This window comes from Astatotilapia calliptera, chromosome 22, assembly GCF_900246225.1.
Source record: "Astatotilapia calliptera chromosome 22, fAstCal1.2, whole genome shotgun sequence".
Taxonomy (NCBI): Eukaryota; Metazoa; Chordata; class Actinopteri; order Cichliformes; family Cichlidae; genus Astatotilapia; species Astatotilapia calliptera.
In genome coordinates this window covers 24,447,829-24,463,235 of record NC_039322.1, presented here as the reverse complement: position 1 = coordinate 24,463,235, position 15,407 = coordinate 24,447,829, and the positions used below count along the sequence as shown (strand labels likewise).

The 15,407-nt window shown below is 42.5% G+C and overlaps 1 protein-coding gene across 1 annotated transcript; it reads left to right on the top strand.

Moving 5' to 3' along the window:
• Positions 1 to 2,040: 2,040 nt before the first annotated feature.
• LOC113014291 (protein disulfide-isomerase A3-like) lies at positions 2,041 to 14,083 on the top strand. The gene is made up of 13 exons (XM_026155715.1): positions 2,041 to 2,972; positions 3,349 to 3,427; positions 3,509 to 3,626; positions 3,712 to 3,819; positions 6,624 to 6,753; positions 6,848 to 6,961; positions 7,087 to 7,212; positions 7,310 to 7,492; positions 7,685 to 7,793; positions 7,881 to 8,009; positions 10,331 to 10,410; positions 10,486 to 10,543; positions 13,691 to 14,083. Exons 1-13 carry the CDS (start codon positions 2,809 to 2,811, stop codon positions 13,778 to 13,780), a joined length of 1,488 nt encoding a protein of 495 aa, XP_026011500.1. The 5' UTR covers positions 2,041 to 2,808; the 3' UTR covers positions 13,781 to 14,083.
• The last annotated feature ends 1,324 nt before the right edge of the window (positions 14,084 to 15,407 follow it).

Below are 15,407 nucleotides of genomic sequence, written 5' to 3'. Positions count from 1 at the left end.
AATTAAGAAGCAAATTATGTAAGATATTTAGAGTGTCCAATCAAAGTGCACGTCTTTGCACTCTGAGAGGCCCCACAGAGCTGCCATGCTGCTGTTACAATCCTCCCTACAAAAAGAGTCATTCAAAATCACTATATGGTGGACAGAGTCAGGTTTTAAAACCTGTCCTGTGGTCTGATTGTCTAATCAATAGTACAAGGCAAAGACCCTGCGGTTTGGGGGGAAAAAAAACCCTGACAATCAGACCACCCCTATGAGCAAGCACTTGGCAAGGAAAAACTCCCTTTTAACAGGGAGAAACCTCCGGCAGAACCAGGCTCAGTGAGGGGAGGTCTCCTGCCACAACCTGTGTTAAATGACAAATAGTTGAAAGTGTAGCAAATTTTTTGAAAGGAGGTTTGTAAATTATGGAACATTATGAAGCTACCCCAAAAGGTGGAGTCTGTTCATCTGGACATAGCGTTTTCAGTGGGAGGCGTTTTCTCCCACTGAAAACGCTACGTCCAGATGAACAGACTCCACATTTCGGGACTGACTTACCTGGATGATTGTGCATGCATTAAGTAATTGTGAAGATAATTATTCTGTTTCTGATTCACTGCTTATGCAGCAAAAGAACCTCCTCAAACTACTAAAAAAAGAAGAGAAGGCCCTAATGATACGGTTACTTGGCCTGTCTTCCTTCAAAACACGTACGAACTCCAAAACAAAAGACAACAGAAGTGCTCCAGAATGCTAGATGCAGTGTTGAGCTTTTGTTACCTAGAGTCTACACAAGCCAGGAAATACCAACGACCGGATTTGGTGTGTGGTAGTAACAGGTAAATGAACATTTTTTTTAAAAATTAATTATAATTTTATATTATTGTTAATAATAAATCAATTAAAGTAACAAAACAACCTGAAGAGCTGGTTCGGAGCCGAAAGAGCCGGCTCTTTTTAGTGAGCCGGTTCTCTAAAAAGAGCCAGAAATCTCATCACTACAGTCACGACTGACGACTACTGGGCAGGGATCTTTTAAAAACAGCCACCTGATGAGGGGACCAATCAGCTGCCGCCAGCTCTCTAATCAGGGAGGACCTGTACATTATTTGGTGTTCTGGCCTCTAGTTTAAATCACTGTCTTCTCCGTTTTATGTGTTATATTCTTTATGTCTGTCTCTCAGTGTGAAGTTTGCGTTTTTGTGATTTGTTTCTTATTTCCTGTTTTATATTGATAGTCCCAGTCCTTTGTCAGTGTATCCAATTTTACCTCCCCCTGTCTCGTTAGCCCTAATCTCTCCCAGCTGTCTCCCTCCTGTTTCCTGTTCCCTGATTACTCCCTGTGTATATAAGCCCTGTGTTTGCCTTTGCTCTCTGTCGTGTTGTACCCTCAACGTGCTGTGTGTTTTGTTTCAGTCTCCTGTTTAGGGGTTCCTCTTCTAGTGTTTCAGTTCTTAGTTCCTCTGTTCAGAGTTTTTTTTTTTTTTTTTGGTGAGTTTAATTTACTAAGAGGTTTTTCTCAGCAATAAAGCTGCGCTTTGAGTTTTACCTCTGTGTTTGAGTCCTGCTCTTGGGTCCACCTTTCCTGTCTGCCTGCCACACAGCCCTCCATGACAGAACGACTCGACCAGTACATGGACCCAGCAGAACTCACCCTGTCTGATGAGCTTAAGGAGGATATAATTTATTCAGTGAATAGATTATGTGACCTGTGGCTGAATCATCCAGAGGAGTTTCAGCGTGCTGTACCCAACCAGCTACAATGACTAGTTTCTGGTCTCCCCTGGCTTTTGGACTCGCTTCACCCACTCATACAGGAATTTTTCCTTAATGAGCTTCATCTGCATCCCCCTGCCGCTACAGCTTACCCACCCAGCTCTGAGAAGGATGTGCTGCCCGGCCTGCCGGACTTGGAGTTGCCCGGCTCACTGGAGCCACCACCGAAGTTGAAGCGACGGCGATGTTTTTTGTGAAATTCCAGACTCATCAAGAGGATTTAACCCTGTAAGACCCAACCCATCAAAAAAAAAATGGCCAGAAAATTCCGATTTTTTTTTTAATTTATTTTTTTTGGAACTGAGATGGTTATTATGTATATATTGTGTTATTCTTACTTAGTGTATTGTCTTTCTTTGTTACTGTTTGTTTATACTGGAGCACTTTAACCAAAAATAATTTCCCCTAGAGATCAATAAAGTATTCTGATTAACCATTCTAACAAAATCCACAAATGTTTTTGCTGTATGTATATTTTTGTTTATCTTTTATTTTTGTATTGCACTTGATACATTGGGCATTTTTGGCACGTTTTGTTAACAATAATGTTAATTCTAGACAAAAAAGGAGTTTTTGAAATTATGGCAAGTATTTATCATGTTGATGAGATAGCGGTCTCAGAAACTCATGCATCAAAAATAGGATACAAAGGGCATTGTAGGGTTAAGGAAATAGAAGCGATGTAGCAGTATAAGCCAAGAGAAGGCAGTAGTACAACTGTATTGAATGCAAGCTGCCATTAAAAACGAAAGAAGAAGACGACACCGGAAACTACCCAATCTGCAGTAACCAGCCCTTCATGTGTTGCTAGGTTTTTCCTCTGGATTAAAATGGCGTGGATTGGTGTCTGTAAAGGCTCTCGTTTTACACATATTTAATTTCCCAATAAAGATGTTTGATTTTAGTTATTACACATTTTAAATCCTATTTGTTACGGTGAAGCGTTTTAATTTGAAGGAGGTCACCGGAACACCGCCTCATTGTAAGAAGTCTCCAGTAACGATCACCGGTTTCATCCTTCGTTCTCTCAGCTCTTCTTCTACTTCCGTCATGGCGCCCACTTTGGGCTTTTTTCCTGTTGTCACGTTGGTGGTGCTGTCTGGTTTTCCCGCCGCTGTGTCCTCGCGAAGGGACGTGCTCGAGCTCGGGGACGCGGACTTCGATTACCTGGCAACAGAGCACGAGACCATGCTGGTGAAATTCTACGCTCCTTGGTAAAGAATCGGCGTTAGTTTAGCGCGGCCTGCGGCGGGAGATTTTTCCTGAGTTTTTTTTTATTTTTTAAATGAAATCATTCCATCTTTATTGGTTTTCTGCTGTTAGGGAGGCACTAACAACCTGCTTGTCCTCTTCCATCTCTCGTTCCATTCCTCCACCTCTTTCCTACGTCATTTCCCTTGATTTAATTATTTTGTATTTATTATACTGTGGCTCTTATTTCCTTCATTCCTTGCCTTCCCTCCCCTTCCGTCTTTTCCGCATTACTTCTTTGCGTTCCAACTTCCTTCCTTCCTTCCCTGTTTCTTTACACCCTTCCTTTGTTTATTTCTCCTTCCTTTCCTTCATCCCTTTATTTTTCCCTTCCTTCAGGTGTGGTCATTGTAAGAAATTGGCCCCAGAGTTTGAGAAAGCTGCTAGTCGACTGAAAGGAAGTGTTCAATTAGCAAAGGTAATGTGTCCATCTTGTTCATTACTGTTGTGAACACCTGTTTCACAACAGTCTTATCTGTTTGTCTCACCTGTGCGGCAGGTGGACTGTACGACAAACTCTGAGACGTGCAGTCGTTTTGGGGTCTCAGGTTATCCCACCTTGAGAATTTTTAGGTACGGCAAAGATTCCGCCCCCTATGATGGTCCTCGCACTGCAGGTAGGAAACACTATGAGCATCCCAATCCTGCTCTGTTACTTGACTCTGTGATGTAACCTCTGTCTGTGTGTGTGTTTGTGTTCAGAGGGGATCTACGAGACTATGAGGAGGCAGACTGGTCCAGACTCGATGCACCTGAAGACCAAAGACGATCTGAAGGCCTTTGTCAATAACCATGACGCCAGCATTGTAGGTACGAGGTCACGTGTTGCCAGTGGCGGTCCTAGCCTATTTGGCGCCCTGGGCGAACACTCCCTCTGCACCCCCCCCCCCCCCCCCCCCCACACACACACACACACACACACACACACAAAACATATTAAGGATTGTACATTAACATAAAACTGTTGTACACACACACACACACACACACAGAGTATGCATTGTATGCAAACAGCTACCAAACAGCCATCATAATTCGTCATACAATGAGAACAGGACAAATCAACAATTGACAATGACTAATTAATATTAAAATCTGTAACATAATGTATTGTTTGGAGTTTAGTCTGTTACTGATACTATTTTTACCATTTCTTCTTGGAGCAACTGTAACACACATAATTTCCTTAGGGATTAATAAAGTATTCTGATTGTTTCAGGATGACCTGCCATTATCCAATGACACATCTGTTTACCTGTATCTTTTGCTCGTTTCTCCTCCTCTTTTCTCTTTTTTCTAAACTGAGGAGCTGATGGCTTTGAACTTTTCTTGTCCATCTTCCATTGGTTTTAATTTTGCACTCCAGTATGAACACAAATCCTCGAGGACTCAAGGATCACCACAACATAACCTAACAGACCTACACCTTAGTTCACAGATTCACTTTGTCTAAGGTTTATTTCTGAGATTTCACACAACCCAGGATTCAAATCATGAATACATAAGGGGCTTGGATTTACAACATTCTAAATGAAATGTGCTCTATTTGGAAGCAGCAGGCCCCCCTCCCCTTTCGACGGCTTGTGTGTGAGACTTTAAATCATCAAACTGTAAATTTTGCTCCAGCCGGTCAGAAAACCTGCCGCCGCCCCGCCCTCTCCTCTCTGCGCCGCAAGCAGCAGGCGCACCTCACAAACGAAGGGCGCCCTTACTCCCAGCAAATGAGCGATAGAAAACCGATCGGTGCTTATGCCATTCCCAATATGCGCTGGCTGATGTCGGGGCAGCACGAGTACGAGCTTCTTTTTTTTTTTTTTGCCGATGCCCGTGATGCCGCCCCGAGCAACTGCCCGTGTCGCCTGTATCTAAAACCTCTACTGCGTGTTGCTGTATGCTGCATCATGCTTTAGGCTGAGTGCTTCTTATTTGTCAAAGTCAAGTTATACAGACATTAAAGAATAAAATCAGTATAAACAAAACAGCAGAAGACGAAACAAACGATGAGGAAATGTAGCTGTTGCTTGGTCACAGGTGAAAGTTCCAGGCTCTTGTTGCCTAGGTAACCCTCAGTTCAGCTTAATTCAGTTTTATTTATATATTGCTAAATCACAACAACAGTTGCTTCAAGGTGTTCAAGTTGCTTTATATTGTAAAGATCCTACAATAATACAAAGAAAACAGAAAACCCCAACAATCCGATGACCCCTATGAGCAAGTGCTTTAGCGACAGTAGGAAGGACAACCTCCCTTTTAACAGATAGAAACCTCCAGCTGAACCAGGCTCCTGGAGGGGTGGCTAGAAAAAAGAGGGATGTAGTCTTAATCTAATCTTTAAGTATTTATTCACCTTAAACAGTTCAAACAAAACATGTACTCCTTCAATCAGAAAACCATAGTCTGCAAGCAGCTAGCTGTAGCCAATTTCCTGAAACAGAATAAGCCTAACTTAGCATTACACAGGATTATATATTGAGTTGTGCTTCTATCTGTTTGGTTAAAACTGTGGGGGAGAGGCCGTGGTTTAGACTTGGCATTCCCTCGTTGGTGGACAGGATGATCACAACCTCTTGGCAGTCCTCTTCCCCTCCGGAGGCCATAGCACTCGTCTTTCCACTGTACAGACGAGGTCACATCTAGGTTAGCAACCTGCCTCTCCTATTTTTTATGTAATGACTTTTACCCTGGTTACGTGTCTCTGTGCTGGCTTACGCTCTGGTTTGCACAGACGACTTCTAAATGTACTCGGGCATAGTGCAGCCTTTACACTCCTAACCTAGACAGAATCATAAGATGCATGATCCTCAGTTAGATTTCACACATAGGTACATCTGCAGGTACATCTCTATGTGTACCTGCAGAATTAAACTGAGAGCAATGGTAACAATGGCCTGCACGCCCACTCCGGGCTTCATCACTGCTCACCAAGCTGCATGCAAAATCTGAAGGATGTGCATAAAACAAAATGTATAAAAATGCTCGACCTCACATACCAGGACATATCCTGGTTAAAGACTCCACGATTCCTCAGTGTTACTGGAGGCCAAGGTAATGCTATCCAGAGTAAGCATCTGGTTAGATGCAGTGTTTCTAAGAATTTTAGGGCCAAGTACAATTACCTCAGTTTTATCTTTATGTCTCTTTAGGTCTTTGTCTTTAAAACATTCACGCAGTTCAAATAGTTGTTGTGTGTTATCTGGCTTGATGGATAGGTAAAGTTGGGTGTCATCTGCTATGCCTTTTAAGGGAAGCAGGTATAATGCAAACAGAATTGGTCCTTCCACAAAATCCCGTGGTACTCCATACACCTTAGTGTATGAATTTTTTGTATTTTTTTTTTGTATTTGTAACCTTCACTAAAGCCATTTCTGTATTGTGATGAGCTCTGAAACCTAACTGAAACTCTTCAAATAAACCATTTTTGTTGAATTTGTTCGCACTGTTGCAGTCTGGATACCTGTACACCTTTGAGGTTTTATTGCTTGCATGGCATGATCACCTTATAGTAACCTTAAAGTAAACATGGCCATGCTAACTTCAGGGTCAGGCAAACACTTGGTGTCTGTGGTCCTCTGACTCCCCTTTAGCTCCCTTACCAGTGCATGTGTCTGCATCAGGTGTGTTCTCAGGTACGGACAGCCCCCGTCTGGCTGAGTTCCTGAAGGCAGCCACTCTACTCAGAGAACAGTTCCGTTTCGCTCACAGCACCAACCTGCAGCTCGCCGAAGAGCATGGGGCCAACTCAGAGTGAGTTCACACCTAAGTGATATCACCGTAGTGATGTCACAGTTTAAAGGTGTTATTCTCACTTCTGTGCGTGTGTGTGTGTCTCTCTCTCCAGATGTGTGCTGCTGTTCAGACCTCCCAGACTCGCCAATGCTTTTGAGGACAGCATTGTCATCTTCAGAGACTACCTGACCATCGGCTCACTGCGGCGCTTCATCAGAGATCACATGTGAGTCTTTAAGAGATAACTCTTTATTGTCATTGCACAGTCATATATAGTACAATGAAATTGGAAAACTGTCCTACGTCATTAGAGGAACCGCAGCCTCATTCTGTGTGTCCATCTATGTGCAGCTACGGTCTGTGTCCTCACATGACAATAGAGAATAGAGACCGTCTGAGAGTCCGGGACCTGCTGACGGCGTACTACGCTCTTGACTACCATCACAACATCCCCGGCTCCAACTACTGGAGGAACAGGTAACGCGAGCACACAGAGGGGATGTGTTCCAGATGTACAGCTTGATTGACTAAAGTGTTTGTGTGTAATCCTCTCCCCTGTGTGTTTTCTTCTCAGGGTAATGAAGGTGGCGTCTAAGTATGTCGGGCGGGGTCTAACCTTCTCTATAGCCAATAAGAAGGACTTCCTGTTGGAGCTGGAGGAAGACTTTGGAATGGGGACGTCAGATGGAGGGGAGCTGCCCTTTATCACCATCCGGACCCGACTGGGTCACAAGTACACCATGAGGGAGGAGTTCACGTGCGTAGCCAAGTCATACCACTATGTCACCTGTTCTGCAGGTGAGGGGGTGGGGTCACAATAAACCAGAACTATCTGATCCAAGTCTGTTTCAAACTTTTGGGGGGGCTGACCCGCATTTCTCAGCTTTCTGACCTCATCCACAATGAAAGCACCAACAAGTAACTGTGTGTGTTTGTTTGTTTGTCTTAGGAGGGATGGTGCGTCTCTGCAGAGGTTCCTGGAAGATTACTTTGCAGGTCGACTCAAACGTTACATCAAATCAGAACCGATACCTGAAAAGAACTCTGGGGCTGTCAAAGTGAGTAAAACAAACACGCCAAAGCCTCTTGTGTGAGTATCAATGACGTTGTAGACCTCTTTGTAACCTCTGACCTGTGTGCATCAGGTGGTGGTAGCAGAGTCCTTTGATCAGGTGGTGAATGACCCGGATAAAAATGTTCTGATCCAGTTTTTTTCTCCGTTGTGTCCTCACTGTAAGAAGTTGGAGCCGGTCTATGGAGAGCTTGCTGAAACGGTACGCTCACTCATATACTGAGAATATAATGTCCACTCTCACACTCTGTCGCTTTAGCAGTAACTGGGTGTTCGCTGTTTGGCTAGCTTCACTCAAACAGGAAAATCCAACTGTAGCCGTAATGTGCGGATTTGTAAAGCACTTTATAAATAAGCACTGTGTGGTGAAGACCCTGTTTTAGTCACCAGACCAACAAGCTTGAGTCCACACTCTAACTTCTCTGCACCAGGTGTACCATCCTGTGCAATCAGCTGGCAAAGCAGATGTTTGCAAGGTGTGATCAATGCTATTTTACACAATAAAATTTTCTTTCGCCAAACACAACCAAACAGATTACTACAACACAGGTTACTTACTGCATGCGTATCACACCAAAAACATAACTGTTTCCTATCGAAGATAATTGCAAATCCCATCATCCATCAGCATTTCTGCAGGAAAAAAACCTAATCTCCACGTTACAGTCTCCTTCACTCACATTTGGGCTCATTCCTCACTTCTAATATGAAATAATCCGGTCAGTGAGATGATGTAAGGAAAAAAGAAAACATCTCCAAAAAGTATGACATCTCTTTCTCAGAGCGTCTGCTTTTTTTTCTTTTCTTTTTTTCCTTTGTACACTTGAACCTACTTGCCCTGCAGACTTGCCGATGGTATTCCCAATTGTGCTTCAGTAAGAAACTGCATTCTGTTTGTGGTGTGGTGTGCATTAGGGCTGCCACGATTAGTCGAATAGTCATGATTACGTCGACTATCAAAATTGTCGACAACTAATTTAATAGTCGACGCATCGTTTGAAGCTTTGTAAGATCCCAAAAGACGCGGGAATAAGTAGTAGGATTTAAGAGTGTAATAACAGACTGAAACAGAACATGGCAGCACTGCATGTACAAGGATGCCAGCTGTCGTTAATAGTTTTTACACAGCAGAATAAACGTCAATCAGACAACTGATTATCAGAAGTGTGAGATGCTCGATAATATACTCCGGTGTCCTGTTATATTTTAGATAGCAAGGAGCAGACGGCTGAGTTTATTAAATTTAAATGAAATTTGCAGATTGTTTCAGTGGAGTTTAATAAACTATCATCTTGTCTTTATTTTTAGTTAGCACATACCTTAAACACTTCAAGCTGTAAGCTAATGATAGTTATATAAGAGCAGATGCTGCTGGCGCAATAAGCTGTACGTTTTATGTCCAATGGATACATAATCTGATTAGTCGACTAATCGCAAAAATAATCGGTGACTAGTAAAATAATCGTTTGTGGCAGCCCTAGTGTGCATGTACTGGGCTGTTATGTTCTAAATTATTAAATTAAATAATAATAATTAAAATGCTAACTAATTGAAAAAGAAGTGTACCGTAATTGTCGGGCTATAAGCCGCTACTTTTTGCACAAGCTTTGAACCCTGCGGCTTTTAGTCAGGTGCGGCTTTTCTATGGATTGTCCATGATTTTTGTGATATCGTAAGACGATTTGTTTTGTTTGTTCCGCTGTTGTACGGCACTACGTTGCCTGGCGGAAGGATCGGGGTTCAAGAGTGGTATGTTGGTCACATGTCCATCCGCCAGGCAACATAGTGCCTTACAAGTAGCGTGAAAAGCGGCTTGAAGACGTTTCGCCTCTCATCCGAGAAGCTTCTTCAGTTTTAGGGTAAAGTGGTGGAGTGTCCCAGATTTTTCTTTTCAAGCTCCTTAGAAATCTGAGATGATGGTGTTTTAGATTTATCAGAATCAGAATATTTGAATAATCCCTGAGGAAATTATGTAAATTATTTAACAGAGTTACAGTTGACATTTAAAATGAACCCCTTGGCGGTTTTACTATTAACTATACATTTAATTTTCAGTATAAGAAAAGTGCAGTTTGAACAGTTTCTCTACACAATAAGGAAATGGTGCTAGAATAAGAATAGGCTGGGTCTTATATATTTGTGTGACATGGCCTTCCTGCTCTCAACAACAGCTGAGCACCGCAAATAAGCAGGTGCACAACAAACCACACAAAGCTGCCAGCTCATGCTTCTGTAGCATCGTGTGTGCTATTATGAACTACTCTCACACTGCAGCTGCACTTAGGCTCTGCCCCTTCCTGAGTGTGTAAAACATCTGCAAAAGGTCACATGACATCTTAGAAACTCTGAAACATCTTCCGTCTTCCTCAAATGGGGACTTGTCTCAGACCTGGTGCTGGTTCCTGTTTGCCTATGAGGTCTTGTGTGCTGTAGCTCCACCCACTAAAATGACCTGTTGTACTGAAGAAGATATTACTGGTTTATTTCTGTGTGAAATCATTGTCAAACCTTTGTGTTCTTCAGCTGCGCTCTGACCCCAAAATCGTCATTGCCAAGATGAATGCCCTGGCCAATGACGTCCCTCTGGGTTACGATGTCCAAGGGTGAGATTCAGGTTTCCCGTGACATGCTTCAGTCATTGCCAGGTGTGAGTCTGATGTCGCTGTGTCTGCCTGCAGGTTTCCCACCATCTACTTTGCTCCAGTAGGCAGGAAGGACGAACCCGTCAGATACCAGGTAAGACACCTGAGTGCATACCCAAGACCTGAGGCTAGATGGACCTCAGCTACAGTTTTAGACGAAGTTGCTTCCTCTCAGTTTATCTAAGGTCAATGTTATCTGCAGCAGCCCACTCGCCTGTGCTGTAGTTTTCCCTCACAGCTGTTTGAGCTGCCTTGTCTCAGGGTTTTATGGGTAGTTAATTATGCTCTGTGCTCACCTATGTGCACCAGCTCAGGTCCACACCTGCAGTCTGCGGCTTCTCTCAGCATATGTCAGTGGGATTTAAAAATTCCATTTTCTCATTTACATACATCCTGTTTGTCAACACAGAGTCTGCCCATTCATACTTCACATTTAAATAATTTTCTAACCCCCCGGGTCAGTGTGAGCACTGCAAAGTACAGACACTCATTTTTCTCCACAGCCACTCATGGTCAGCTCAGAAGAAACACAGGACATAATTTGGTCCATTAAACTGCACCTGCTTCCACTTGTACAGGCTCTTGACTGATATGGTACAGGTACAACCACATCTGTGCACAGATCAGAAGAGGCGTTTTCTCAAAGTGCAGAAGTGAGTCATTCAACGATTCAGTGCAGAGAGGTCTATTAACACATAGTGAGTGAGAAAGGTGAAGAAGACTCAGTGCATCATGGGAATCCCCCAGCAGCCTACACTTATTGCAGCATAACTAAGGGAGGATTCAGGGTCACCTGATCCAGCCTAATGATATGCTTTAGCAAAAAGGAAAGTTTTAAGCCTAATCTTAAAAGTTGAGCAGCCAATAACACTAGGGGTGCAACGATATTCGTATCGATATTGAACCGTTCGATACAGTGCTTTCGGTTCGGTACGCATATGTATCGAACAATACAACATTTGTAATTTATTTTATCAATTTTCCTTCTGTCGATGCTGTCTGTGTTGAGCGCTCAGTGAATCTGTGTTCGACTACTCCGCCTAGGCTGCACTGTCCAGCGCAGATCCACTGAGCGCTCAACACAGACAGCATAGTCAGAAGGAAGAGCGCAGGGCAAGCTAGCGAGACAGAAGTTAAGCTCTCCTTACAACAGGCAAATTGAACGTCATTCAGATCTGGCGTTTGGAATTATTTTGGTTTTCATGTGACGTATGACCCTGAAGGTAAGCGAGTCATGGACTAAAGTAAAACAGTATGTTGAATGTGCCATGCAATGCTCAATTACATTGGTGTGAACTAGTGTGTTAGCGCAGTTAGCTCGTTAACGTGTTGGCTGTCTAGCCCCATGCACGGGGCGATCGGCGGTAGCTCGTTAACGGAGATTTGCCGTGTTGTGGCGTTAAGGTCATTTCAATGAGATTAACCTGAAAGCACTAGTGGGAACACAACGAATATGACTGCACATTTACGCCGACATCATCGTAGTGCAAAGACAAAAACAACAAGCATGCTAGTAACTTTAGCCGAGTCATTTAGACAGCTGTTAGCACATGATTCTCCTTATGCTGCTGAGAATATAGCCCAGAAGAAGCGGATAGTATAGCTTTTATTTTGGAAAGAGACATTTCTCTGTAATAAACTCTCTTTTCCAAAGATGAGTGATTCCTCAATCAGATACAGGGCTTGCAATATCGCTAGCCCGACGTCCTGGAGCTAGCGATTTTTCCAGTCGGGCTACCAAAATCTATCTCTGCCCTGCCCGTCGGGCTATTGTAGGAAAAATCTATGTCAATGCTTTTGCATTCTTTCAGAAATGTAGCTGGGTAATTATGTCATTGGCATCGGTGAGCCACTGTCAATATGTGACATATTGAAGTCGCATTTGAATTTGCGCTTGTTTTTTTGCTTTCACTTTGCAATCGTGCGAACTGTGTATAGAGAGCGACAGCACTGATCTGTGAGTGATGATAATTTGTGCACCAATTCCTCTGACATCGTCTTATTAATCGTTAGCTTACTATGCAAACATGACAAGTGAAATCTCCCGCAGCAAGCTTAAACATATGAGAGGTTGATCGCGCAGAGAATCGCTGAAATTATGTGAGTCCGTGTGTAAAAGCATTTCAGTTCTGCTGAGCCAAATAAGACAGGTCAGGGTGAAGAAGTGACAGCCAAAGAAAAGCTTACCACAAAACGGAGAAGTTATGACAAATCAGACTATAAGGCAAAAAGAAAGTGCAGCTTTATGGTTTCATGGACAAAAGAATTTCTGTGGCTGCAATATGACGAGCTAAATAACCAGGGCTGCACATAAGTGGTCCGCAGGTGCGCATTCGGTGTCAAAATAAAAAACACGCACAAGGGTTAGGGTTAAATTTAAAAACTGTACTTTTGAGTTAAAATATATATTTATAATTTTAATAAATGACAAATTAAAAAGGCATGAACATTTTTTTGTATCGAAAAAATATCGAACCGTGACACCAAAGTATCGAACCGAACCGAACCGTGAATTTTGTGTATCGTTGCACCCCTAAATAACACCAGTGTGCTTTTTACTGCTCTCATTTATCATCCACAGGGCATACGGACGCAGTACCCTCAGGGTCTGCCGACTGCTGCTAAAGTCCTGATTTTATACTAATTAATTAAATCCTCGTCTTATTCCTCAGCTGGTCTATATAAATAAAAGTGTGTGTGTATATATAATAATAACTAATGTGAGCCTGTAAAGGGCTGGATGTTAAAAATCCTTCCTGGTGACAAATATTTGCTTTGATTACACTGTAACTTCAGGCTGTGGTCTTTCCTGGAAAACCCAACGTGTTTATACTGTTTGACTCAACATTTATTGTTCAGAAACAGCACTACAGCTGTTTCTGAACAATAGGCTCATACACCACCAAAGAAGAGCCTACAGGGATTATAAATGAAGAATTTTACTTTGAAAGTCTGTTGTCATTTACGTACACACACAGCCACATTTCCTGCTCGGACCAGTCTGTTTTGTTTAATACACCCTCATTCATCCAGAGCTGCAAGTGGAGGAAGTGAAGCTAAAGTTCAGTGTTTAATAGTTGGTAGTTTGCTGAAGCTTACACAGACACTGTGGACACTGTGCAGTTTGTGAAGGCAAGGCTTCACAGTAAGGGTGGAGCTTGAGCCACTGACAGGTTTTCAAGATAAAGTCTTTATGTTAACTTCCTTCTGGGGTCACATGACATCTCCCATGTGCTTTCAGGGCACCCGCGAGCTCAAAGACTTCCTCCGGTTCCTCAAGCGAGAGGCGAGTCACCACTTGGTGTTGAGTGGCTTCAAAGATGAACTCTGACACCCCCAACAGCAAGGAGGAGAGCCTGAATCTGGAGCGCCAATACCGGACATTACATCAGGACACTCGTTGCATCAAATCAAATCGCTCACTCATCCCTGAAACACACCGCTATTAATCATGCCATTGTCAGCCTCATTATTTATTTATTTATTTGTTTGTTTATTTGTTTGTTTGTTTGTTTGTTTGTTTGTTTGTTTGTTTGTTTGTTTGTTAACTTCAGTCGACCTCCTTTCGTGCACAAACAGGTTGCAGGTGTTTTTCTTCTGTTTTTTGGGACAATAAAGTTTTGTATGAATTTCAGAGACTTGGACAGGTTTGTGCTCGTTCAGGCCCACAGCTGCTTATCGACCTGTCGTCCCAATATGCTTTAGGCACATGTGATGTCACTGGACACAGGTAAACACACTCATGGGAATATCCACGTGTGTTTTCAGAATGCAAATCAGTCAAAATTGATTCTCAGCTTGGTGTACAAATAAGTCACAAGAAATGCAGAAAGTGCTACATGAGCACCAGCCCTGAGTCTCCTCAATGAAGGAGACATTCACAATCAGCCTGTTAGATATAAGCATAATTAAATTCACATATGACTGCTCACATTATTTGCCACATTTTCATGACGGTAATCCCACTTTTATTGTATTTATGGCTGGTTGGTTCTTGGAACCAACTCTCTGATGCATTCATGAGTCTAAATGTTACATAGAGTAGAAAAGCACTGTAGTCCATTTTCTGCTTTGAGAAGTACTTAATAAAAATGTTTTGGGAGCCCTGGTCAAAAACACCCCCTCCTCCCATGCAGTTTCAATAAATGAAACTATTTATTCACCTCATGCTTGCCATGGATCCTAAACTAAGGTATCACACAATATCAAAGGTGGTGGGGCATTCTGTCAGTCATTTTAAAGAAGAAAGGCTTCATTGGTTCATGAATCACCTGATCCAGTCTAGAAATTACCAGAACACTGGAGATGTTACTGCATTAACCTGAGACAGCTGGGTCGGTTCCTGGTCATGAAAGGGAGACGTGATGCTGCTACAACCCTGCTGGGAGTGAGGAAGACTTCTGATGTGACTGCCCACTGCCCAGTGGGAAAACGAGCTGGAAAAAAGTGTAACCTTTGCTCCTTAACAGACAGGAAGGGAGAAAGTGGTAGCGCCTGATGCTTTTGCTTGTTTCCGGTCCTGTAGAAAGATTGGTTTGCATTACCAGGAGTAAGTCTATTTAATAATAATGAATTTTATTTATTTTATTTATAAAGATCCTCAAAATTACATTAGTACAACAAAATAAATGATAAAAATAAGAAGACCAAGTGATATTATTTCTATGTGCCGTGAAGGAAAGAGTGCTGTCAATGATGACACCAACACTGTTAACCTGAGGGGAAGGTATGACAATAGTTATCAATGAATAATGAAAGATTTATGGTCCCAACTTTAGTCAGTATAGATTTGGTGCATATTTGAATAAATTCTGTTTTATTACCATTAAGTTTAAGAAAGTTCTGAAACCTTGATTTCACTTTAACGATAAGAAATGTGGGTATGAGAGTAACTATAGGTTTGGAAGTAGATTTGGGTGTCATCTGCGTAGCAGTGGAATTGAATGTTATATTTCTTG

Coding starts and splice junctions, on each gene's coding strand:
- LOC113014291 (XM_026155715.1), top strand. CDS start 2,809: ATGGCGCCCACTTTGGGCTTTTTTCCTGTTGTCACGTTGGTGGTGCTG. Junction 2,973..3,348: donor GTGAAATTCTACGCTCCTTG/GTAAAGAATCGG, acceptor CCCTTCCTTCAG/GTGTGGTCATTGTAAGAAAT. Junction 7,213..7,309: donor TCCAACTACTGGAGGAACAG/GTAACGCGAGCA, acceptor TTTTCTTCTCAG/GGTAATGAAGGTGGCGTCTA.